Below are 27,833 nucleotides of genomic sequence, written 5' to 3' on the forward strand. Positions count from 1 at the left end.
TAATTTCTAATAACTTTTGTCTTTCCCTCCCTTTTAAATTGCTGGAGTGCCATTTTGCTACCACTTCATTTTTGTGAGCTTAACTTGTCTGGAATTTAAGGGAAGTGGTGTGGTGTATTAAGATTGTGATTTTTGACTTGTTTATAATAGTGTAATGTTATACAACTGAAGAGTGAAATAAATGTATATGTTTTTACTTGAAAACCTTGAATCAGTGTTTGCCTTAATCATAGTAATTGCTGTCCTTTGTGTAACTATCTTGTACTGCTCACTTACTCTTGAGATAAGTCTGGCTGCTCTGCTACTTCTACCACTTTAACAGTGTAGTACAGGCTTGTACCAAAGGTGAATTTGTACTGTCACTTGTAGTCTTAATTGTGTGTGCTGTTCCCAAAGGGTACTGCATATAATTCTGCCTAACAGAAACAAGTTCATCAGTTCAGTAATGAATTTTCCTGTATTTGGCGAACAGTTTACCAAAGGAGGAAAGCATGTTTGCTCCTCTTTCTGTAAATAGATGGTCCACATGTGCCACTTGCCGCTATTGTATCAGAACAAAATGTTAAGGATGATGTGTTCAAAGAAGTACCTTAATATTGATCTTATTTCAAGACACATCTGGAATGTTATATTTTTTATGTTATGTTCATTGGTGTCTTTAAATTGCACATCTGCAATGGGCATAGCATCCATAAACTCCAAAGTGCTGATCAGAGTTGCAGCTATAACCCCAAATATGACACTGTGCGAAGCAACTGTGGGTCATGGCAAAAGAGGGTGGGGAGCTGCCCTCCACCATGTATCAGAGATGTACTAGAAAGAATTCGGGCCTCAGGACTACTTTTTGCATTTTTTACAAATTAAGCACTGATTGTGAGATGCTGTTTGCCATTCACAACACTAATTAGTACGGATGTTGTTTCTTTGCCGGGGCAGAGAACACATCAGAGTAGAGGTTTTGGTTCTACATGGAGGATTGGGTTGTGGACCAGACCCAGACTGGCTGCGCTCTGTTGACATATTGGCGTGGAGAGTTATAGCTCGTTTTTCTGGGACTTTCTGAATCTTTTATGATTGTGCTGATGATGTTGGTTCATTGCACCAAAGCAAGTGGCGGGGCAAAGTTCAAGAAGTAATGTCATGAAGGCGGATCATTGTTAATTGGACTTATTTATAACAAAGGTATCAATGTTTTTCTTGAAGCTACAGGATTTCTAACTGTCGCTGGGACATGGTGTTGTTGTTCAAAGCAATGTTGCACTACAGCCGGAAACATTTAGTAAAGCAAGGAGAGCATAATCCTTTAATAGACTGCAGACTCCCAACCTCCTTCCGGGAATATAAATGTACATTAATTTGTTTTGGGATATATAGAGTACGCTCCTATACTTTTTACTCGTAATCAAAATAAAGAACAGACTTTCGCATCTAATGAATAATGATTTTACTGTTGTTCAAATTGATTTGCAAGTATACACATTCCATACATTAAACAAGCATCATTGAGCCAACTGATTCCATTGGAACTCAATAGTTCCTTAGATTGCAGAATTTCATCAATATTACCAATTTTTTAACCAAAGATTTACAACAGTAGCTTATAAGCAACAATGGCTAACCATGACTAACAATGGCTAACATGTGGTTTGCACATTCGCAGACTCAATATGCCTCTCTCGTGCTTCTTCAGTGCCAATTTCACCATAATATCCCATAGCCATATATGCATCTGTATTCAGTATTCAATCATAATCAAGAAAAAAGAATCTAAGTAAAATTACAGAGAAAAGGAAAAAAAAAAAAAAATTAATTTAGAATATTCTCTTGAATTAATTGTAGGTAACTGTATATTGCAGCATTGCATTAAAGCATTATGTCACATAATACAGTTTTACCTTTGCATTCTTGATCTCAAATAATCTTTTTACTTGATGTTTCGAACATGTAATATAAATATATATTTATGTTTCTCTCTATGAATGTCTCCCAAACAACTTCACCTGTGGAAGAAACCAATAGTCTAATTCAATTCATGGTTATCCAAAATGTGAAATAGGGTTCGGTTTACCAAAATAATAAAACGTATTGTCTCACCATTCGTGGCCCCTTCCTCGTGCGCGCATTAGTCACTTCACTTAATTAGTTCCACAGACATACTGATGATTTATAATTATATGCAGGATACAACTAATTAAAATTGCATCCATGTCTCTTAGAGATCCCAAATTATTCCCAAATGTTTGAAAAAACTCTATAGGTTCTCACTTACCTGTCCTGTTAGACTACTGCTTCTTTCAATATGTAGTGGTGCCCATGTGGTAGTTTTGCCGCAGCGCCATATTGGATTTGCTACTTTGAAGCTATCATGAAGCAGACACAGACAACCGGTTCAAGTTTGATCCACAAAGTTTTATTAACTTTTAAACGCAAGATGGAGTAATGCCTAACTTGCCCTATGCTATGGTGGGATTTCCCAACCTAAAGAAAACTAAGGATAGTCTATGTCAGGAAGTCCAAAGCAAATGTCCATCTATGTCCAAAACCTATACTTGCCCTCAAGTCTAACTGTATTCAATGTGTAGGGTTGTCAACAACAAAAGAAATAGTGTTAAAAGCAAAATTCCGAGCTTCTTCCAGCTCTCCGCTTGCACTCAGTTTCCCCTTCTCCAAGTGCAAAATAGTTACAAATAATAGGCGCTCCCTTCCCAAAGAGTTCAAATCTTCCAGCTTTTCCAAACAACATATTTCCCTGGTGATGATATTGTTCCTTTTCCCTAATTCTATAGGCAGTTTAGTCTCTTGACTTCTAAACACATAAGAGGTTATTGTAAAACCCAAGCTTCTTTATAGGTGCCTTCAGTGGCTCTTCCATATAGGGGTGCACTCGGTCTAGGCGCAATTGTCGGAACACACAGTCCTCCCATTACAGATCACGCAACCGATACCCCTTCTTGGCTGCTTCTCCACCAACACAATGGCACGGCTTCAACTTGACAGTAATGCTTGGTTTATTCACCTATGTTACACTCTCTTGAGACTGTATTGTGACTTGTTTGGCCACTATGCATATGTTACACTTTCTTGCATTCTCCTGGCTCTTGCCAATGCTTGTTTCCTAATATATTGCAGTTATGCATATCAGGCAGGTTTACACACTTTCTTCCATTCTGTTTAATATTCAAGAGTGCCCAAAACTTGCTTTCATTCTGTTCAGTATTCAAAAGTACTTGATTTGGCTTTCACTTCATTCAGTATTAAAAAAAAAGTACTTGTAATCAGTTTCACTAGCCTGCCAGGTCAAAGGATTTCTCTCATCCCAGTTTCTCAAGTGGTTTCGCCATAGGTGGTTGGCCACTTTTCATCTGTTAAGGTTTTCCTTCACCCACCAGATTTGTATTAATATTCGTTTTCAACCTTCTCTCAAGCTAGTCACAGTTTTGCATTACGATTCATTTGTTGCTTTGGACCATGTTTATTCTTAAAGTTCAATGTCTTTCAAACACATTTGTCACAACACCTTTCTTCCTCGTCGAGTTTTCAATCTTTCAGTTCGGTATTCAAAATTACTTAAAGTTCAACAATTCAAATGGGCTCAATGGCTCCCACGTCGTGCCCGGGCCCCCTCTTCTAGGTGGACTCACCGGATTATGCATACAGCTGTTCTGTGAGTCCTCCACCTGCCACGGTTCAACTTCTCCCTGCAGTGTCTCGCACCTGTGGTGTGCTGGCGTTAGGTGGCTTAGCGACTTCCATTGGCGGGCTGTCAGTGGCAGAGCACTTCCTCGCCGGTCGTCCGGCTCTCGTCTGCTTCACTCCAGCATTTCAGCCTGGACCTCTGCCTTTCACCGCCACCTCCTGCTGCTGCCTCAGCTCTGTAACTCGCCGGTACTCTTGCAAACCTCTCGCCTCCACGCACGCCACTGACTCTGCCTTCATGGTACCTGGGGATTTTAAAGTCCCCGCCAAACTGATTGGTCTTCTTACAACTAGACCACTCACTGTCTTTGCGAAAGTCCCTTTTCCATGTTGTTGTTTGTGTTGTCCTCTTCCAAGTCGCCAGTACAAAAGTGTTGTTTGGTGCTCTTCTTCGTCCCAGTACGAAAATGGTGAATATGTGAGCCATTGTCAATTGGAAAATAGGGACAGGATTGGTAACGCTCTATAAAGGCCTAGGGGATATTTCAATCCCTATGAAAGGGAAATGGGGGATACCATGTCTCACCTAAGGACATCCAATCCCCACTTCCCAAGTCTCTTCCACCCAGGTGATCCTCCCTCGCATATCCACCCCCAGGGTCAGGATCCATGAGCGATGGTCTTTCCCTGGCCACCCAAGTAGTGAGGAAGACCTCAGGTTCCTCACACTACATATTGAAGCAAATACAAGGAGAGTCAGAAAAGACAAACCTTTCCTACTCTCTCTTCGCTACGCCATCTTGAAACATGTGTATGTCAATATAACCAGCGTCTGTTATATGAACAACATACTCAAAATGACACATCTTTTCAAACCTGAGTTGGGCAAACCACAATTACCTTACATTTTAGTTGAAAAGCTTCCCAAACAATGCTAAGAATGGTATAATAATATTATAATTACATTTCCATATAATTAAAATTGTCTTACATTACCTTCCTAAATAGCTTGAAGAACATATCCAACTATTGGTTGTTTCAACAGGTCAAGCACGACACATTTTAATTATTTTCCACTGTATGTTATCAAACATAACATTCTGAATGTTTACAGGTATACTCTTAGTTCTTTGTCTTTATTAAATCCCAAAGAAATATTTTTGTATTGAAAAAATCTTCCTAGCTTCTTTTTGCCTCATCAGTTTCTTATGCCTCCTCCTCTTTCAATTGATGTCATTCTATCCTGACCAGAAAAACGTATTCCTGATATGTCATCCTTTTCATGTTTATCTTTCCAATGCTGCTCCATTGAGAATCTCTCATCCTTCATTGTCATAGTCCGAATATGTTCTCCCAATGTATATTTTGCCACTCACATAAACAATAGTATTAATTGCAAATGCTGTATTACAATTAATGAATTGCGTGATAATGAACTTGTTTAAATTTATATCTGTGAAAGCTGTGATCTTATTGTCATGCTTCCTCGGTATCGCAGCACTCTAGGTGCCTTATACGACTTTAGGAAGCACCTCAGTTGACAATCTAGTCTTCACCAGTTACATCATCACCTTTGCACGCTCTGATCCAGGAACTTATCCTCATAGAACAGCACTGGATCCTCATGTTGCAAAGCCTTCTGTTTTTCAGTTAGCTAGTTTTGTTCTCTCTTAAGTGTCCAGGTTTCTTCCCCTCGCCTCTGCTGTTGCTCTGGCCTTCGTTGCACCTGCTCCTGACTCACTTCCGCTCCTACTTGCTCCTGCTTCTACTCGCTCCTACCACTACCCGCTCCTGCTGTGTTCCTCATATTTCTTATATTGTAGCTGCTGTCTGCTCAATTTCATCACCTCATCCTGCTTGTTGGATTCCTTGTCCTCCTGCTTCGTTTCAACCCCCTTCCTGGAAACCAGATCTCACTCTGGTTTTTCTTCCCCACAAGGGTTTTCCACCATTGGACTGTCACCTGGGGAGGGTCCGCTGGGAGACCACTTTGGGTTTGTTCTGTAGGCTTGCCTCCCACAGGGCTAGGCCATATCTCTTCTCTTCTAAGAAGATCCTCCATACACGTACTCAAAGAACTCCTGGATGAAATACAGTGCAAGGTGAGGAACGTGTAGAATCTGTACCCGAGAGTCCTGATCCATTTCCTGACAGTCCTGACACTTATACATAGCATACTTGCATATGCTACAATGCCCACATTTATTAAAAAAAACGTTCTCTTGTGTTTTGAGCCATGTGTCTTCACTATACTCTTTTTGTTTAAAGAAGTGACCAAGACAAAGTTTGTTCTTCATTGTTGTATCTTTTTTAATGTTATCAAAGGTCTCTCACCCAAAATATACCTGATGTCTTCATCAAGTCTTTGTATATGCCGATGTTTATGTAACCACTTGTACAGAACTTTGGTTTCAGAATTACATTTAGTGATAATCCTGATGGGTTGCATACTTTCTACTTCAACTTTCGCTTTCGGTATCAACAAGTCACTTCTTGATTCATCTTCAAGCTTAGCTTCTGCTGTACATACTGTATCTTTCAAATACCCGATTTGGGCTTTGGAAAAAACACTTTTTAATGATCTGCTTCTCATTCAGATAGTCTTCCCACCAACTACAATTCCTTTTGGCTCTCGTGAATTCTCCCACCGGAATATTCCTAATCACAGACTGTCTATGACAGCTTTTACTATGTAGTGCTGTGTTGGCCTCGGTATCCTTATGAAATGTTCTCGTATGCAAATAGTGTAAAGAGAATAGCAACCCAAAACCCGAACGCTAAAAATAATCCAAGAGACCAAAAGATCAGTGCACCAATTTGCAAGGGAAAACAAGGTTTATTGCATGCAAAAAGATCTCATACGATTCAGTAGAACTGAACTGACATAGAGCTCATCACATCACAAGTAGCTACAGCTTAAATAGCAGAAAACCCCAAAATCTACATACATAGGTTAGAATGTTATCCCACCACCCTCTTTGGCTAACACCTATAGAACATGCTAATACCACCTATAGTTCCTGGACCGATTGGCCACATATTATCTTACCTAGACACGTGGCCCACTGCATTATCACTATTGCAGCCAGGTACTAAAATATTGACACACTAATAAATTGTGACCGTCCCGTAAAGTGCACCCCTCCAATCCAGACATCTTCAAAGTGAACTGGCAAGGCCAACTTTGCTTTGATAAGACAATGGGCCTTCTCATTATCCCAGACATTGGGGCGCACACAAGCTGCACTACCGAATTTGTACTGAATTTATTTGGCATCATTTCTGCTCCTCTTATCTCAAATCACAGAAAATTCCAGACACAGCTCCCCCTTATCTCCTTCAAACCCCAGGTGCCCAGGAATGACGTGACCAGGGCACCACTCTTGAGTCTGAATTTCAGGAATGTATTTGCTTTGGTTACGTGTGTACTTGTAATTCATATGGGATGACCACCCCTGGGGTGAGGGCAGTAGTGCTCTAAATCTTTGCCGGGCCTTTTGGCATCACAAAAGCCCATGCCCTGTTCTCATGAATTGGTCCTTCAAAGGGTGCATCCATACCTGCCCTCCCTACAACTAACATTCCGTTCCCACCACGTTCTGGTCTTGCAGCTGGGTACAATTAGCATTTATCTGTGCAGTGCGGGTGTCTCTGAACTCTGCTGCTCTCCTGGGGAATGGAAAACGGATTTGTCTTGGGACTGAGCTAAACAGAACCGCAGCTCTACAACAAGGCCTTCGTTCTATTCTGTTTTTAAAGTATTAGGCCTCAAAACCCATTATGGCTGCACTTCAGTCATGTTAACACACTGACCTTGCTCCTTCCACAGTACCTTTCTGACTCCATCTTCCACCTACTTCAGCTTTTTTCTCGCACCTCACTAAAAAACATTGCATACAACTACCACACCCAGGGCATATACACTGCCCTACCTATGACCTCTGCTACCACAACATTAACATGTTTGTTTCTCCTACTGTGTTGCTATATGCGGGTCTAATGTGCGTCAACGCTAACTACAAGTGATACGTGCACCTTCAGCTGTGCCAAATTCATCCTGCTCGCAGTGTTGTCCAGGCTAATCAGTTTTTCTCAGCCAGAACCTTATTGCCTGCCGGCTTGTACTCTATACGTGCATCCCAACATTCCCCCCTTTAGTTAATACTCCATTGACTAACCCTGCTGCCTCCATTCTTCTATAGTCATCATCTTTGGGTACCCATGCCCTAAACACATGACGTAAACCCCCCTGTGCATATTCTTCAGGAGTGCATGTCAGAAAACAACACCCCCATCTCCTTCTAAATCAACCCAGTGTTCTATGTAATTCTCAGAGTCATGTGGGGGTGTGGTCAAGGTACCTGGTGGTCCGAGATCCTGCTCTACTCTCACCATCCTTGGCTTTAGAACCCCATCCCATCTATCTGTCTGAGTGTATTTATGTTTTGTGAGAGGAGGAGCTCTACCCATTGGTATTGACACCATCATCGTCTCGCTGTTCGGCAGAGTCTTCATACAACATCTCAGGATCATCTGACAGGAACAAAAAAGCACAAGCAGAAAAACCACAATGAGAACCAATAACTTTACGGCTATTTCCAACCACGGGGGGCCCATGATAACATCGAATCGAACAGTCATCCACATTTACTCCTGCTTGTTTTTCCATGGCAATCCACAAATTATGAAGTGCCACTATTGCATGGGTCAGAGACCCGTAATCAGCATCATTTGGGGGGATGTACATGCAACATGACAGTCCAGGTTTCTTGCACATGCCTCCATCCATAGCCATGAGCAAATCCAGAACAAATCTGTTCTCAAGGGTCATGAGTCCGATTGCCAGTAACTCCGTTTTTAGAGAATTAAGACCCTGCTCCATTTGATTCTCCAACTGAAGTATCTCCCACCTGGTAATCTGCAGCCATTTAGCATTGGCTGCAGTCTGGATACCTGGATTTGGTGAATAATTTAAACTGGTCTGGAATTGCCTTCAAATTATCAGACGGGTCTTTGGACAGATTATTTGATCTTTTCTGGAGATGAAGCCTTGTAGAGCGGTGGGCACGACAGGTAAATGGGGGCTTAGTTGGTTTCAGGAACGGCACATTTATAACAGACAGATGGGCATCAGGCACTACCAGAATGTCATGCTCTCAGCATCCAAAAGGTCAGGGTTTTCCCAACTCCCTTGGAAGCAGATCCATAACCCAGGTTCCGAGTGCCAACCAGTCCCAATTGGGACCTTTTGGACCCAGTCCTGGCGCCAGTGGCACCAGGCTCATAAATATGCCCAGTCCCAGCGCTGGAAGCGCCGGGCTCATAATGCTTGGGTGGACTTACCTGCAGCAGACCATGCTGCTTACTTGCCTGCCAGTTGAGCCTCTGATCCTCTTCTGTTTGGAACTACTTTTCCTGTTGGGTGGGGCAGGAGCCACTCCCTAGATTCAGAACACTGGAACTCTTCTGGAAAGCAGGAACTCTTTTCTTACCTAGGCGTGGCTGTGGAAGGAGACATCTAAGCACTACAGGAGGCTATTTAAACCACACCCGATGGATGAATCTTGCTTTGCGTTATTCTGCATCCTCTGCAGCAGAACGCTCATCGTGTCTTCTGCATCTGATCCTGGGCCTAAGGAAAAAGGCTTACCATCCTGAATCCAGTCTTCAGCAACACCTATAAAGACAAGAAAGAACAGGTTAGCATTACGGTCTTCAGTGACAGCTCTTCACTTACCTGGTCCATCGGCTGTCACCAACGCCTCGCGCTGCATTCCGGCATCTGAAAGACAAAGGCTTACCTACTCTTCGTGCGCTCCGGAGGTCTTCACACTGCATTCCGGCATCTGAAAGACAAAAGCTTACCAACTCTTCGCACGCTCCGGAGGCCTTTGGCGCTGCATCCCGCATCTGAAAGACAAAACAAGGTGCGTTTAAAGACATTGGGGAACTTTAATACTCACGTGCCATTACTCCTTTCCACATCTAACCCAGTGGGTATTTCGGCACCCTGCAGCCGTTCCGAACTTGTACCTGCAAAATAAAAAGACAGTTAGAGCGCATCGTGAAGCAGGCAACAAGCGCTTACTTACCTGCTTCCAGGCGCTTCTATTCATCACACGGGCTCCATCTTCAACTCACTTCAGCCCGTCATCCGCCATCGCCGGAACCCTGCAAAACAAGAGACATCATTACTAAAGACTTTAAAGACATTAGGATTACTCGAAACTTACCGTTCGTGCAGTAAACGACGGACAGCAGTCCTCTGAAGTCAAGAGGCCTGCTCCCCTTATCCAGTGAAGAAACTGGTTACAGCACCCTGCCCCGAGGCAGATGGAGAGCACGGCGTTCACTTACCTAAGGTGAGAGCGTTAACCTTTGGGGTTCTACAGGAGAAGAGAAAGGGAAGAAGAGAGAGACATTCAATAACCCAGTTCCTTAATCCCATATTTTCTATCTGCAGACATCTTACCCTTCGATTCAGACATACAGTGCACAGAGGTCCAGCCCAAAGAGCCAGCCGTGTGTTACACATCACCTTTGAAGATACGGTATACGCCCAGTCAAGACCGGCGCCTCTACGGGAATCAGGTGAGCGTTACACAGAACCACTGAGTGCAAGGTGGTTAGTGAACACACGCCCATCTATGATGGCGTGAGGTGTAAGTGCTCGTATTGTCCACACACCCAATAGACATCCATTAATACTACTGTGCCTTTGGTCAGTTCAGGGATAAAGAGCGTTTTATTACACTGAATGTTCGTTCCTATAGGTATAGTACCATTTGCTTGAAAACAAAAGGAATACCCGGCTGGCCTCTGTACCTTTGCTGGGGTCTCACTTAACTCGATCCATATCAATCTTGTCACATAATTTACCCATGTGCTGCCACAGTTCAGATTGACAAATGCCACTACATCTTCCGAGAACCCCAGTAGTCCCCCTGCTGCACAGCTCACTCACTGCTCCTGCCACCCATCTATCATTGTAAAACAATGCTTGTTCCATTTTAAGCAATGGTCTTAGTTTACAACCGGCTTGTTCATTGTTCATTCATTCTTTTTGGCACATTCTTCATCATCTCTGTCCATTATTACTGCTTGGAGCATATGCCCTTGGGCCAGGTGTACTAAACATTGGGCTATAAGAGGCAGCATTTCTTGGGGTATAAACAACTTGGGTGCACCTGTCGTGTGATGTATCAAACAGCATACATAGCAGCTCTCGTTTGACCTCTACTTCCCCATTTTTCACATGTGATTATACCACATGTTATCTGACTTGGGGTGATGCACCTCCGCCACAATGTCCAGTATTACCCCTTTATACTGATTATATTCTATCTCAGTTTCAGTTTCCCTCCTGGTTCATGTCATCCCCAAAGATACATCTGTGTAATTTTTATTTCCATACTCCCCTTTATATGCCCCAACCATATAAAATAAGCACACAGAAACACTATACCGACTCCAAAAAGAAAACAACATAAACAACATATCTTTTATATTACACAACGCCTGTATTGTTGTACCTGCAAAGGGATAGAAAAAACACAAAAAACATGCAGAAAAACATTTCATCATAGTATACGGATTGACCAATAGTAGCATCATAAGGAAATGTGATGGAAAGTATACTTTAATATTACTCAATAACTTGTTTGCGACAATGTGTAGTAGTGCCAGGTGCTTTCCGAACATCGGATAAGTGGACCCAGTACCGCAATTTCTTCACCCGAACTGCAAATGGTGTAGCAAAGATGACAGCAAACGAGCGCTGGAAATGTTGGTCGTTCCAGAGCCAGACAAAGTTTCTGATGAAGACCTGGTCCCCCGGTACAGTTGAGGTGCTGGTAAGTTCATGGACCCGCTGGCGATGCTCCCGCTGTATCTTCTCTTCTAGGAGCAATCCGCAGAGACAAAATCATTTTATTTTTGGTTAACTCCCTCAAATACCCCTGAAACTGCTCCCCCAGCATTCCTGCTGCTCTGTTAGCATCTGATGCTTTGTGGGTAGGTATAAAAGGTGTGTGCATTCTTCTCCCCGTCACTATCTCATCCAGTGACAAGTGGTGATCCTTACGCGGCTGCATTCTCAGGCTACACAAAGCCAGAGGGAGACAGTGCAGCCAGTTCCTCCCTAACGTAGTACATTTGTTTGACAGTTTACTCTTCAACAGTCCATTTAATTTTTCTACACTTCCATTGGCCTGAGGATGATAGAAATGGGCCTGTAGTTACCTGGTTGGAGAGGGTCGAGGGATGTTTTCTTTAGAAGGGGTTTCACATGCAAGATTTTGAAAGATTCCGGGAAGTTGCCAGAGGTAAGAAAGTCACTAAGGATGGACTTCGCCAGTTCTCCTGCACATGTGGAGGTGAAGATTTAATTGAGGAGTGAGGCGGGACAAAGGGCATGGGGGAAGCAGCAGGGTTTGCTGTTGTATAGTAGTTTGGTGAATTTCTCGCTCAGATTGGGGTTGGTGGAGCAGAACGGAGGGGGGTTCTCAGAGGGCCTGACGGCTGGATCCTGAGGAGTGGGAAGTGGGCCAGCGGTGATGCTTGAGAGTTTGACATTAAGCGTTGCTGTTCTTTCTGTAGCTGTTTTGTGGAAGTGTTTGGAGAGGGAGTTGCAGAGTGTTTGCGAAGCGGTGGTCGGGGCAGAGGTGCATGAAGGTTTCAGGAATTCTGTGATGGTCCTGTGGAGCTCTTTGCTGCTCCTGGTGCAGGCCAGGATTCTGTTGTTGTAATCTTTTTTTTTTACCTTTTCGGATTTCTGATTTGTAATTTCGGTGGTACTGGGCGCACACTGATTTGCCTTGAGAGGATATGGATTCTCGCCATATGCGTTAGAGGGAACAGTTTCAAGTTTTGAATATCTTTAGCTGAATGGTGAACAATTTGGGAGTTGGTCCTCCACGAGTGGGAGCAGACCTGGAAGCGGTGAGGGGAAGGAGTGAGTCATTGAGTCAGGAATCAAAAAGCTCAATGTATTCAGATTTAACTGTGGTCGGGAGTGAGGATAGGGTGCATAGCAGGGCTTTGGCCAGGTCAGGTATTTCCTTGACCTTGTTCCAGCACATACATTGTGACAGAGATAGTGATTTAGCCTTAAGGTATGCTGAGAGAGAAAAGTATAACTGAATGGTCCGTCCAAATGAGAGGTACGGGGGAGGAGGTCAAAATGGGGTTGGATGAGCAGAAGATGGCATCAAGGGTGTGACCGGTTATGTGAGTGGTTCCTGTAATCTGCTGGTTAAGGTTGAGTGCCTCCAGGGCCATGGGGTGAGTAGGGTGAGTGATGGGTGGGTAGGTAATGTGGCTGCTAGTGAGTCGCATAGGATGTCGGCAAAGTGGCTGTCGTATCTGGGGTGTCTGTAGATGAGCCAGCAGCTATGGGAGAAGGAGGGCGGGAGAGAGAGTTTGATTAGTAGTGATTCAGAGATAGCCGCGCAAGGCTGCATTTCGGTGGAGGAGATCCAAATGTGTGATTTATGGAAGAAAGCCACTCCACCTCCTCTAGAGGGTCTGTTGTGGGTGATGAGTGAGTAGCCAGAGGGGAAGGGTTTGTGTGCGATTGGTTTGAAGTCATCTGAGAACCATGTTTCAGTGATGAATACTAGATCAGGATTGTTGGAAGTTATGAGGTAATAGATGCTATGTCTATTCTTGGCTATGGAGTGGGCACACCTAGAAACACTTGTGCACAGGCGCGTTAAAAATGACGCATCATATCATATCATTGATAAGGAGGCAGGAGAGCATGTGGGGAGTTCTGGAGAAAGTGCTTCCTCCAGTATCTGAGGCTGGCTGCAGTGGGGTGGGGAGTCTGACTGTTGGGATGGAGTCAGTCGCTCGGATAGGCAGCGCGATCAGTCAGACTGGTTGGTTGGGGTGATCGATGGATTGTAGTCGGTCACAGGGTGTGATTTAGTTGGAGGGGGCATGGTGTGAGGGTTGACGGTCAGGAGTGGGAAGAGCATGCAAGCTGTCGCAAGCCTTTTGATTTAGGACAGGTATGGCATGGGAGTTTGGTTTGGTGAAAGTTGGCTCAGAGATCGGTGGGGGGTGGCAGGAGGCTCATGGGTGATCTCTGGCGACTAGACAGGTGCTGTTTGGGTTTGGTACTTAGGGGGTGGGTGGATAGGTGCTGTTGATGGAGGTTGCAGAGGGAGGGGGAAGAGTCTTTTTCAGCGAAGGGGGTGAGATAAATGGGTGACAGAGAGGTTGTGACATAGGGCGTAGGAGAGGAGTGGTACGTGGGTTGATGTAGGGCTGGAGAGGCACATAGAGTTGAAGGTGAGGGGCGTTTCCTGCCTCTGTGTTTGAAGTGTTTAGGTGCTGTAGGGCTGTGTGAGAGAGTGGGGGGGCTGACGGGAAATGGGATTAAGGCAATGGTGTGGGAGAGGGCAAGGCATGCCATACTTTTAGGTGGGAATGAGGTGGTGTGGGGTGGTCTTGCGGAGGCAGTCAAGGGAGTGTAGGGGTTTTGTGCCTGGGGGGTCATGTTAGTCATGGAAGGTTTGGACGGGGCAGGAGAGGCGTGTGTTTGTTCAGATGGGGATGGTAGGGGGACTGGTAGTCAGCAGTTGTTTGCTCTGTGCTCTCTATGTCAGTGCTGTGCTGTGATTTTATGGTAGGGGGTTGGAGAGGTTGTGTGGTGGAACAGGAGTGATCCAGACAGAGGTGGGTGGAGGAGGTCTTTCGGAATGCCGTGGAACTCCCTGCATAGTAGAGTTGGACGATGTGTAATGTGCGGAGGTCCTTGGGGTTCTAGCAGCGAGGGAGCTGGATGGCAGAGGGGGACTGGAAGTGGAAGATGGGTTCCTGAAAGTTGCTGTAAGTATTGCAGTGGTGGTGTGCGGGGTCATCATTTATTGAGTGCCAGAGGGCTCCTCTGAGTTGGGAGTTGGAAGCTGAGCAGTGTGGGAGGGTGGGCGTGTAAGTAATCTGGTAAAATAGGTGGGATGGGATTTTTGGGGAAGATAAGGTTTTGTGCGGTCAGAGTATTGTAAGGAGAAGGATTAGGGTATTATTTGTGTGCTAGAGAGCTCTTCTTGCCTGGGAGTTTGAAGGCGTTTGGTGGGGGGAGGTAGTAGTGGATTGGTTTGTTGATGGGTTTGTCATGCGAGGCATTTGGATTGCTGGGTGGAGGGGGCCCCAGGGATTCCTGAAAGAGGGTGCTAGTGTTGAGGTGGCTGAGCAGAAATGGTGTTTGTTGGTATGCCAGCGAGATCCTCTTGATTGAGAGTTGGGAGGGTGTGAGGTTTGTGGTTGTGTGTGGGAAAGTGACTTTGTGTGAGTCATGGGGATGGTGATTGGGTTGCGGGGGGCAAACCTTCTGATTGTTGGTGTGCCCAGCGCGGGTTTGTGTTTGTGGACTTGCTGGTGTTGGAGTGTAACTTGGGTGCGTGGCTGGGGTGTAGGATGTTGGGACACAGGCTTTCAGACACCTTGCTTGAAGTGGGTGTAGGAAGAGGGGTAGAGTTTAGATCACAAATAAGGTGGAAATGGCGAATTTTAGATTTCAAGTACAGTGCCAGTGGGACTATAACTTAGATTGAGAGTATAGTAGTAGAGGGTGAAAGAACTTGGACTGAAATCATATAATAATTGAAAGCACAGCTGCAGTCGTGTAACCCTTGAATGTGAAAAACACATTAAATATAGAATCAGAGGGAAATCAAAGAGGGGAAAACACCTTGAATTAGAACAACTGAATCTGCAGCTTAAACAATACTAGACACACAATTTAGATACAGAGACTTACATTTGAAGGATTGCTGGTGATGGGAAAAGGCATAGAATTAGATACCGGAATTTAAATCACACAAGCAGTAGGGATACACCTAAATTCGACCACAGCAGCATGGGTGGATACACCTACATTTGAATCACAGCAGCAGTTGGGAACACATTCAAATTGGAATCACAGCAGCAGTAGAGATACACCGAACTTTGAATCACAACAGCATGGGTGGATAGACCTAAACATGAAACACACCAGCGGTGGGGATACACCTATTTATTTATTTATTGTTTGCTTGGTAGGCGCTTATACTATAAGAATATACTGTTTCAAAGGGCCCACAGGGCAGGGAAGGAGGGTGGGAAATACAATTACAACACAATATTAAGAGCAGAAGGGGAGGCGGGGTAGGTACCACCCTACTGTGCCTTGTGTGTATTCAGAACGTGCAAGTGCAGAAAGGGAGAAGGAAGAAAGAGTAAGTGCTGGGGAATCCAAGCTCGAGGGTGAGCCATGGACGAAAGTGCTAGGAATGTTGGGTGCTACATGGCCTGGACCGCAGGAGGTGTAAATTTGAATCACAGCAACAGTGGGGAATACATCTAAATTCGAATCACAGCGCATAGGTGGATACACCTAGATTTGAATCACTCCAGCAGTAGGGATATGCCTAAATCTTAATCACACCAGCAGTGGGGATACACCAACATTTCATTCACACCAGCAGTGGGGAGAATATCTAGAATGAAATATGTAAATTTGGATTGCAGCAGTTGTGGCATGTATGCAGAATTTGAGTACTATACACAATATGCCGAGATCGAGAGTGCAAAATGGGCTAAGTGGGAAAGGATTGTTTGGATCAATGAGCTTGGAATTGGGTATAGTAACTTGCAATATGTGTTACGGCAATAGGATTATGGTCAAAGGGTACAGAGATTGGTGGAGTTTGCGTGGAGTACAGAAATTGGTGTATTCCTGCCCACACTAGCCTTATCCCATGAGTCGCCTCTGAGTGATGCTGCAGGCTTCCCAGGTGAACACGGGCAAACACGGGGTGGAGCCGTCTCCTCAGAGTGACCCTTTGCCTTGGGCCCTTAGCCGAGGGCTGCCTCGGCAGGAAGCTTCCCTGGGCGTGTCATTGAAGAGGTGTTCTAGGTCCCGGGGAAGACAGCACAAGGCCAATCAGTGGGCAGAGAGCAGGAGAAGAGGCGGGTTGGGAGAAGTAAGTGGCAAAGAGGGGGATCAGGAGGGCAGAGGCAAAAGAAAAGAAAATGAGAGCCAGGCACTGAGTGCACAACAAGAAAATATTCACTTAAGCAAAATATCGTTTTACTAGTGAGCAAAAACTAATTCTTTTACAATCCAAATTAAAATGGGATCGCTGAGGCATGGGATGGTGCTCACCTGATTTTGCGTGCACAAAAAGTGCTGTGTTGAAACATGCGCTGCGTTATGCAGTTGCTTAAAAGCAACCATAAGCAACTCCTGTGGCATTGCTACTTTACTGGTAATGTTTTGTCTCCATATGAAATCAGTCATGCCTGTGAGCACCCCCCTTTTAACCCACATCTCTTTTTCTTCCTGTGGGCCTGACCTTGTAATTACATGTTTTGGTTGAGAGGTACTGCAGTGTATGGAATTGTTAGCTGCAACTGTTGATTTGCCACCTCAGGATATATAGTGACATCTGGGCCCCATAAAATACGCTGCATCTTTGCGGCCTTATCTGCTGCATCATTGCCAAGTGAAATGGGTTCTGTATTATGGCTGTGGGTGGTGTGGGCGGGGCATTTAACCACTGCTATTAGTGTGGGGCAGGACAAAGCTTAAATCATTCTCTCTATCAATCAATCAATCTGCTGCACAGGCCTGCCACCTGACCTCTGGATCCCCTCCTTTTCTAACTGGACAACACTGAACGTACAGTGGTGGTCACGTTCGCGGAATCAGAATATATAGTGGGATGCTTCCAATGCTTCAATTAATGCAATAATTTCTGCTGCCTTGGCCAAATAGTGTATCTCTGGCCAGTCTCCTAATCAATCTGCAATTATCCACCAACAAAGAGGACCTCCCCTTCTTCATGTGCATCCTCTCTTGCTCATCTAAATCATCTTCCGGTCCTTTATATGTGACATAATCATGCACTTCCTCGCCTTATTGAACATGTATTGCAATAAACGTGGTGGGGTTCACTGTGCAGCACCTAACAATGTAAATGGAAGGGCTTGACAACATTACTTCATGTGCAGAGGCCCTTTGTGTGGTCAGGGTGGATTTGGATTACTCAAGAATTGTGAACACTGGGCCTCATTACGAGTTGGGCGCAAAGGGATACCGGGTACCGGTAAGGACACCGGTGCCGGTAATCCCTTTGCGCCCTATTCCGAGTTCCCTTAGCGGGTCCCTTCCTTAACGCCTGGTTTTACCAGGCGTTAACGCGGGACCCGTTAAGGGACTTTAGAGCTAATAACGGTACCGCAATTTGCGGTACCGTTATTAGCGCCTTCCCATTGAGCACTATGGGGGCTCAAATGGGAATGGGGAATGGCTTTATCAATGGGGACTTACCGGTCCCGCAAAGGTCGGAATAGACTGGTAAGTCCCCATTGAACCAGGGCGGACTTGGTACCGGTATTGGAGGTAGTCATGGCGCTAATAGCGCCATGATTACCTTCATACTCGGAATGAGGCACTGTGTGCTCTACATATAATGTCACTGATCAACCCATAGTTATTGTTGAGGATTTTTTATGGAAATTGACCCTGCATCACTGAATCTAATATACCACTGTAGTATGCTCTGGGTTTGTGTCCCATGGATGTGTGTTCAGCCAATACTGCGGCCATGACCTGACCATTCAAATGCAAGAACAAATACAATTATTCCATGTAACAGGAGTTGCCAGTGCTGGTGCATTGATTATGGCATGTTTGAGCTCCTGAACACAAGTTATCATTTCTCCTGTCCATGTGAGTGTCTCTTTTCTTTTCTGTGCTTCTTTGAGTCCCTGCAGTAGAGGCTTTGTGTAACTGGAATAGTTGAAAATCCAAGCTCTACAATAGTTACACAAACCCAAAAGCTGTTGCATTTCTTTAACTGTAGTGGGATGTGGTATGTTCTGTACTGCAGCTGCTCTTTCTGGCGTTACTCTTTTCCCTCCTGATGATATTATTTGTCCCAAATACACCACCTGTTTCTGACAGTATTGCATTTTGTCCTTATCCACTTTGTATCATATGTCTGCAAGCGGTTTTAGCATTGTAATTAAGTCTGCTCTGCATAGATCTTCTGCTGTGCCGCACACTAGGAGGTCATCTACATAATGAAAGACCGTGCTTTGTACATGTATATTGCCCAAATCCATGTGGAGTACTCTGTTGAAAATACTGGGGGACTCACAATACCCGTGAAGAAGTCTGGTGTGTTGGAACCTTTGCCCATGATAGGTAAACGCAGTGACATATTGAGAATAAGGGTACAAAGGAATGGAAAATAATGCATTTTTCAAATTGATGACAGTCTCAGTTTCTGTATGTTCTTCCCTCTGTCCCTGTTCACCTGTATCTTCTGATGAGCTCTCCGTAGCCTCTGTCTGCTTCTTTCTTCTAACCTTCCTTGTTTTCTCTGTCTTTTTCTCTTTCTTCATGAAGAGATAGGAGCGAGCTCCTCCGGAGGCCACCTTGCCTGGGCAAACAACACACCGGGCAGAGGGCAATCGAGGAGCCAGCCCCTGCCAGGGAAAAAGCTGTGTGTCAACAAAAAAAACTGGGATGGTGCAAGAGCACGGGGACATAGGCAGAGGACCAGGTAAGCAGTGAAGTGTTCAGGATCCAGCAGAGAAGCTTTGTGATCAGATGTGTCTCTTCACAATTGGAATTGTGAAGATCCAGTGAAGTAGCAAGAGAACAGTATTCCAGACTGGTAGTAAAATCCCAAATGCAATGCCCAAAGCGGAGGGACACAAGCCCCACAGAAACCAGAGAAAGTCCAACAGGGAAGCAGGAGAGGCTTCCGATGAAAGGAAAATAGAAAACAGGGCAGCAGGAGGGAGAACCAGAGAAGCCAGGGGGAGACAGAGCAAGCACAGGAGGGAGACCAGGAAATCAAGGTTCCGAACCACAGGATACGGAACAGAAGGCAGTGGGGTCACGGAAGACCAGGGAAAAACTACAAAGGACACAAGGAAACAAGAGGGAGAAAACGAACTACAAGTGTATACCCAAAGAACAAGGGTTGCAATGCTCGAAGCTGAAGCCGAGTGCTGATGAAACAGTGGCGCTGGCCATCTTGGAAGAACACTAGACCGCAGATGTAACTGCAGTCCGCAACGCCACCAGAGTTTCCAAGGTTGGAGCATGACAGTATGACCCCTCTTCATCTGTGGACTCCCGGGTTTACCCAGATGTTGTTCATGGTACTGTCTGATAAGGCGAGGAGCACGAATGTTGCGTCTGGGCACCCAGGTTCTTTCAGCAGTGGTATATCCCTTCCAATGGACAAGGTACTGTAATGTCCCACGTTTGTACCTGAAGTCCACTAATCTGGACACTTTGTATTCTTCTGGTTCTTGGTCTCTGCAGTGGGGTAAACTTGGAATTTTCTTAGAGTAGGTATCTGGTATATAAGGCTTGAGAAGGGAAGAATGGAATATGGGGTGTATTCTCCTTAATTTGTTTGACAATCGAAGCCGAAAGGCGACAGGATCCACCCTGGAAACTATGGGAAAAGGATCAATATAGCGAGGAGAAAACATTCCTCTATGTACCCACCTAGGGAGGTATTTTGTGGAAAGCCATACCTTGGTCCCAATGTCCCAAGGAGGGTTTTGTCTCCTTCTCTTGTCCACCTAGGTCTTATATCCCTTCTTGCTTGACTCAAGGGATAAGAACGCCTCCTTGTGGGCACGTCTGAAATCCTCCAGAAGCTGATTCATCTTGGGTGTCTTGGTAGAAGGGAACCGTGTATATGGGATATGCTTAGGGTCATAACCATAGGTGCAGAAGAAGGGACTCATACCGATGGCAGTATGTCTGGTGTTATTATATGTAAATTCTGCCATGGGGCGAAGGTCTGCCAAGTCATCTTGTTCTTGGTTGTAGAAACATCTCAGATATTGTTCGAGCGTGGCATTAAATCGTTCCATTTGTCAATTGCTTTGTGGATGGTATCCCGAAGATAAAGCACGTTGAATATCCAGTTGTTTGCACAGGGTAGACAAGAACACTGAAGTGAACTGCGTGCCACGGTCAGACACAATGGTACGAGGGATGTTCTGTATTCGAACAATATCTCGCAAGAATAAAGTGGCAGTTTTAGGAGCGGAATGGAGTCCTTTCAACAAAGAGAAGTGAGCCATCTTGCTAAAAGAATCAATGGTAACCATTATCGTGGTGTACCCCTGTGAGGGTGGTAAATCGATGATAAATTCCATTGATAAATGTTGCCACGGACCAGATGGTGAAGTTTTGTGTTGGAGGAGGCCAATTGGTTTGGAGGTGGAATACTTAACATAGGTCTTTACATCTTTGTGGAGAGTAAGCCACCAAACGTGTAGTGAAACCAAGTCCAGAGTCTCCTTCTGACCCTTGTGGCCAGCCGAGGGAAGATCATGACATCAAGTCAAGGCTAGAATCTGCAGATCCAGAGAAGGCAAAAACAAGGCACCATTATGGAAATATAGACCATTCCGTTCCTTCAAAGGATGTTGTGGAAGGCAGGGGATCCCGGTTTGTGATGAGGTTTTCTGGACATCTCGTAGGAGTGCATTGATCTCCCCTATGAACTTCTTTCCTTCCAGTATTTTTTCAGTACCCTGGTAGAAAGACGAGTCTCCCCCTAGACTGCGGCATAGGGCATCTGCCAGTACATTTTCCTTGCCTGGGATGTACGTGATAATAAAGTCAAAGCCGGAGAAGAAATATGTCTATCTGGTGTGTCGCGAATTGCGGCATTCCATCTTTTGGAGCACGCGTAGGTTGCTGTGGTCTGTTCGTACAAGAAAAGGAAATGCCGCTCCCTGAAGAAGATGCCACCATTCCTTACAAGCTTGGCGTATGGTGAGAAGCTCTTTCTCGAGGACTGAATAATTCCTCTCACTGGGTCTGAGGGTCCGAGAATAATAGGCCACGGGATGTTCCAAACCATCTTTCCCTTCCTGTAAAAGCGCAGCTACCAACGCGCCTCCTAAGGCATCAGCTTCAACAACAAAAGGAAGAACCTGGTCTGGTTGAATGAGAATGGGGGCTTGGAAAAAGGCCTTCTAGAGTGTCTGAAAGACTGTGTTGGCCTTCGTATCCCACACAGACTCAGCTCCTTTCTTGAGAAAAGAGGTAATTGGCAGAATGATCTCGGAAAACCCAGGTATAAACCTCCTGTAAAAATTTGCTAGACCAAGAAAACGCTGGATGTCCTTAGTGTTTTGAAGGATAGCCTTGAATTTTCCTGGGTCCATTTGAACACCCTCCCTAGAGAGGATAACCCCTATATATGAGACAGTAGAGACATCGAAGTAGCATTTCTCGGGTTTAGCAAGCAGTTGATTATTCCACAGGTAGGCTAGCACTTCGAGGACTTGTCTCCGATATTCCATCAGGTTGGATGAAAATATTAGGATATCATCCAGGTATACTACTACCGAGATGTAAAAGAGATCTGCAAATATCTTGTCCATAAACTGCTGGAACACTGCAGGGGCCTTCACAGGGCCGAACGGCATGACCTGATATTCAAAATGCCCTAGGGGGTCCAAAAAGCCATCTTCCACACATCCCCTGTCTTTATTCTCAGGAGGTGGTTTGCACCCCAGAGGTCTAGCTTACTAAAGATGTTGGACCTTTGGACCACTTCCAGGACATCTTTAATAAGGGGCATGGGGTATCGATCCTTGATTGTTAGGCTGTTGAGTCTGCGGTAATCTGTACAAGGCCTGAGTTCTTTCGATTCTTTCTTTGCTATGTAGAAAAGGGCGGCCCCAGCGGAAGATCTGGATTGTCTTATGAGACCGTTTTGGAGGTTGGTATCAAGGCACTCCTTTAGGGCTCTTCTGTGTGGTAAGGATAACGGTACATCCTGCCGAAGGGCACAACAGAACCAGGAATTAGGTCGCTAGAACAATCCTCCTTCGGGTGTGGTGGTAGCTGTCTGGGTATGACATCCTCAAACACATCTGAGTAATCCTGGTAGTGTAGGGGTATAGACTGTACCAGCGAAGTGGATAAGTAGATCGTCACGCCCTCCTGATGGATCTGGGGTTGCGGCTCTAAACAATGTGGTTTGCAGTAAGGGGACTGGAAACAGATGGTGTTAGAAGTCCAGTTGATGCTAGGATTGTGCTTGCATAGCCAAGAGATACCCAGTATGACTGGGAAGTGGGCTGCCCGTATTACATCAAAGATGATCTGTTGCCGATGGTGGAACAATGTAACTGTGATGGGGCTGGATTCCTGGACTATGGGCCCAGAAGTAAGAGGGGGACCATCCACCCCTTCCACGGGAATAGGGTCTTTCTTTTGATGTAGGGGTATGCCCTTTTCTTTAGCCCAAGTGATGTTGAGGAAGTTCCCTGCGGTACCGCAGTTCAGCATAGCAAGAAACTCCAGAGGGGGAAAATGTTGAATGGATAACTGAACACTGAAGACCAAAAATCTGTTGTCACTGGAGGCGTCTACTCGTTGGGTAGTATCACAGGGATTGGTGAAATCACCCCCGACCTTACCCCTGATTAGGGTTGGGGTGTTGCGTTTCCCTGTCGCTGAGGTGGTACTTCAGGGCAATTCCTGAGAAGGTGCTTTGAGGATCCACAGTACATGCAGAGGCCTAGCTCTTTCCGCCTCTTGAGTTGTTCTGCAGTCAAGGGTCCCCTGGCTGTACCTTTCTGCATTGGTTCTTCTCCTGTTGGTTTCTCGGTGAAGGCAGCAGGGTTGCTGATGGAAGGCTGGTACTGTCTGGTTTGTCGTCGTTCTAGCCGCCGCTAAGATATGTGGAATTCAATCTGGAGGGACAGAGTCACCAGCTCCTGGAAAGTGGTAGGCCTGGCTACACGGGCCAGTGCATCCGAGCGCGAGGAGGATCAGCTGTTTGCCTTGCATTGGAGGCCCTCCCCAAGCACTGTGTGCTTTTTTCTGCTGCTGCCATACCCTGGTAAGGCTTCTTCTCATTTCCTGGGCACTGTGGCCCACCTGCTCACTGAGGCTTCTTCCCTCCCAATATTGTTGGGGAATTCTGTGTGTCTTTTGGGGCATCTTTGTCACATTGCTTGTGTGTAGACATACTTTCATCTTCATTTGAATGCACTGTGTTGATGCACTCATGGCATCAGCCTTGCTCTGGTAACATGGCCGCCGTGATCTCTATGTCCCTGCAATCTTGCCTGACCTGAGCCTGCTCCCGCTCCCATTGGATGGCAGAATCTATATCAGCCAACCAGAAGAACCGGGAGGTGGGAGCCGAGCCTTGATTGGAAGGCCCACATTGAGGCCATTTGAATTCATTTCTTCCGGCAAGGAGCACGAGGAGGATTAGCTGTTTGGCTCGCATTAGAGGCCCTCCCCAAGCACTGTGTGCTTTTTTCTTCTGTTGCCATAGCCTGGTAAGGCTTCTTCTCATTTCTTGGGCACTGTGGCCCACATGCTCACTGAGGCTTCTTGCCTCCCAATATCGTTGGGGCATTTTGTGTGCCTTTTGGGGCATCTTTGTCACGTTGCTTGTGTGCAGACATACTTTCATCTTCATTTGAATGCACCATGCTGAGGCACTCACAGCATTAGCCTTGCCCTGGTAACATGGCCGCTGTGATCTCTATGTCCCTGCAATCTTTCCTGACATGAGCCTGCTCCTGCTCCCATTGGCTGGCAGAATCTACATCAGCCAACCAGAAGAACCGGGTGGCGGGAGCCAGCCCTTGATTGGAAGGCCTACATCGAGGCCCCTGTCTGCTCCCTGTCCACTACCGGGACGCTACATGAACATACTACCATGACCTGGCCCTCCCATGGGGCAGCCAGCTCACACAACAATGAAACTGGACTACCAAGACTCTATTACTTCCCTCTCCATGGGTTAGTTCCCTCCTTCTGTTACCCTTGCCTTTCCCTTCATGGTCCTTCACTCTCCCCTTTGTCCGTTCCAACTGGTCTCCCTGTTTTACTCTCTAATGCTCTTGCTCCCGGACTCACCTTTAACTCATACCTCATTTCTTTTATCTATGGTGCCTTAGCACTTACCTTTGAAAGTCAAATTAGGGTGTATTTTGGGAAGTCAAACTTGGGTGTGTTTTGGGAAGTCACAACAAGGCCTTCGTTCTATTCTGTTTGCGTATTAGGCATCAAAACCCAACATGGCAGCGCTTCGGTCAAATTAACACACTGACCTCGATCCTTCCAAAGTACCTTTCTGACTCCATCTTCGACCTACACTAGCTCTTTCCTAGCACCTCACTAAAAAACATAACATTGTCTACCACTAGCACACACAGGGCCTATGCACTGCCCTACCTATGACCTCTGCAACCATAACATTAATATATTTGTTGCTCCTTCTGCGTTGCTATATGTGTATATCTAATGTGTGCCAATGCTAACTACAAGTGATACGTGTGCCTTCTGCCACACCAAACTCGTCCTGCTCGCAGTGTGGTTCATGCCAATAGGTTTTTCTCATACTGAAACATTTTAGCCGGCTGGGACAGTGTACTGCATTCCAACATTAGCCATCCTTTAAAATATCTGTAAGTCTACACATGCTATTGTTTGCTGACTGTTGTTAATAAGACACCTAATACCAAAGTGATTAGCATTGAGATACTTAAAATACTCCATATATTTTTCTTCAGTGGCATAGGTAGAGCAAACTTGTGGTTTCGTTTAGAAATCCACTTGGATATTAAAATGGATGCACTATATAGATTATATTTTGTTGATTTCGAATGGCACTGAAGAAAAAATTATGATTATTTTGAGTACCTCAATGCCAATCACTTTGGTATCAGGTATACTATTAATCATAGTCAGAAAACAATAGCATTTTTTGACTTACAGATATTTGTAAAGGATGGCTATTTACATACGAGAACATTTAATAAGGATATGGAGGCCAACACACTACATAGTAAAAGCTGTCATAGGCAGTCTCTGATTAGGAATATTCCGGTGGGAGAATTCATGGGAGTCAAAAGGAATTGTACTTTGCTGGAACACTATCTCAATTGGAAGATCATTAAAAAGAGGTTTTTCCAGAGAGGGTACAAGAAAGATGCATTGTGTGTAGCATAAGCTAAGTGTGAAGAGAAATTGAGAAGTTGCTTGTTGATACCGAAAGAGAAAGTTGAAGAAGAAAGTAAGCAACCCATCAGGTTTATCACTCAAAAAGAATCAGAAACCAAAGTCCTGTACAAGTGGTTACATAAACATTGGTATGTACTGAGGCTTAATGAAGACATCAAGGATATTTTGGGTGAGAGACCTTTGATAACATTCAAAAAAGCTCAAACCATGAGGAATATACTTTCTCCCAGTTACTTTGTTAAACAAAAAAAGAGTATAGCAAAGATACATGGCTCAAAACACAAAGAACAAAACACAGCGCCTCAAAGAGACACATATTTCTCGATACATTCACCCTTCATTCATTCATCACTATTCTTCAACTTTTCAACTAGGTTAGGAGTCTGAATAGGCATTTTGGGTTTCAAAAGCTCTTTTAATATATTTGAATACCCTTTTCTAGTTTTAATATCAAAATTATCCATAAAAACATATCTGATATCACAGTGCTCAAAAGTACACCAAATACAGAAGACAATGTATAAAACTTTAAAAATATTTTTTGACACTCAGATAAAGAGTTACTTTTACAACAAATACTAAACGGGTGGGGTTAGTACTACAGTGCCACACTGTCACCAAAACAATGTACCAATTGTACGGCACAGTATTCAAACTTTGCAGAACACAATATACTGGTCTGGATTATCCCATCCTTCAGTTCAGTATTTTAGTCTGGTCGTCTTTTATCTTTTGTACAATTTTAACACCTTTTCAAAACACAAAGGACAGGATTTTATAAATGTGGGTGGTGTAGCATTTGCAAGTATGCTATGGATAAGCTCACAACATTCACAGATATAAATTGTAACACGTTCAATATTACACAATTTATTAATTGCAATACGACATTTGAAATGTATACTATTGTTTGCATGTATGGCAAAATATACATTGAAAGTACAAAAGGAACACATTTCAGAACATATTAAGACTATGGAAATGAAGGATGAGAGATTCTCAAGGGGGCAACCTTGGAAGGCTAAACATGAAATGGGTGACATATTATGAATACGTTTTTTTGGTCTGGAAAGAGGAGGAGGCGAGGAGAAACTGATGAGTCAAAAGGAAGCAACAGAGATTTCTTAATACAAAATTATTTCTTTGGGATTGAATAAAGACAAAGAACTAGGAGTATACCTGTAAACATTCAGAATGATATGTCTAATAACATACACTAGACAGTTACTAACATGTGCAGCTTGATCTCTTGAAGCAAACAATAGTTGGATACGCTCTTCAAGCTATTTAGGAAGGTAATGTAAGACAAATGTATTTATATGGAAATGTAATTGTAATATTAGTATCCTATTCTTATTATTGCTTGGGAAGCTGTTCAACTAAAATTTAAGGAAATTGCAGTTTGCCTGACTCAGGTTTGAAAAGATGGGTCAGTATGAGTATGTCTTTCATATAACAGATACTGTTTATATTGACATACACATGTTTCAAGATGGTGTACCGTAGAGAGTAGGAACTGTTCGTTTTTTCTCACTCTCCTTGTATTTGCTTTTATATGTAGAAAATCAAATATGGTGCTGTGGTAAAACTACTGCGTGGGTGCCCCTGTATATTGAAAGAAACAGTAGTCTTACAGGACAGGTAAGTGAGAACCTATAGAGTTTTTTGAAACATTTGGGAATCATTTGGGATCTATAAGGTACACGGATGCAATTTTATTTAGTTGTATCCTTCATATAATTCTAGATCACGAATATGTCTGAGGAACTAATTAAGTGAATTGACTAATGAACACACGAAGAAGGGGCCACGAATGGTGAGGCAATACGTTTTATAATTTTGGCCAACCAAACCATATTTCACATTATGGATAACCATGCATTGAATGAGACTATTGGTTTTATGTACAGGTGAAGATGTGTGGCTCTATAATTGATTCAAGTGAATGTTCTAATTTATTTTCATTTTATTTATTCCTTTTCTCTTTAATTTTAATTATGTTATTTTTTCCTGTTGATGATTGAATACTGAATACAGATGCATATATGGCTATCGGATGTTATGGTGAAATTGACTCTGAAGAAACACGAGAGCAGCATATTGAGTCTGCGAATGTGTGAACCACGTGTTAGCCATTGTTAGTTATGGTTAGCCATTGTTGTTT

At 44.4% G+C, this 27,833-nt stretch overlaps 1 protein-coding gene across 1 annotated transcript in view; it reads right to left on the minus strand.

Annotated features, from left to right (window-relative positions):
* Positions 1-8,098: 8,098 nt before the first annotated feature.
* The window catches only part of LOC138557788 (cytadherence high molecular weight protein 2-like), a 123,712-nt gene continuing 103,977 nt past the window's right edge, over positions 8,099-27,833 (minus strand). The window contains exon 19 of the mRNA XM_069642635.1: positions 8,099-8,169. Coding sequence (XP_069498736.1) covers positions 8,099-8,169 — 71 coding nt within the window. The remainder of the gene's footprint in view (positions 8,170-27,833) is intronic.

This window comes from Ambystoma mexicanum, chromosome 1q (genome assembly GCF_040938575.1).
Source record: "Ambystoma mexicanum isolate Mex_15411 chromosome 1q, UKY_AmexF1_1, whole genome shotgun sequence".
Lineage (NCBI taxonomy): Eukaryota > Metazoa > Chordata > Amphibia > Caudata > Ambystomatidae > Ambystoma > Ambystoma mexicanum.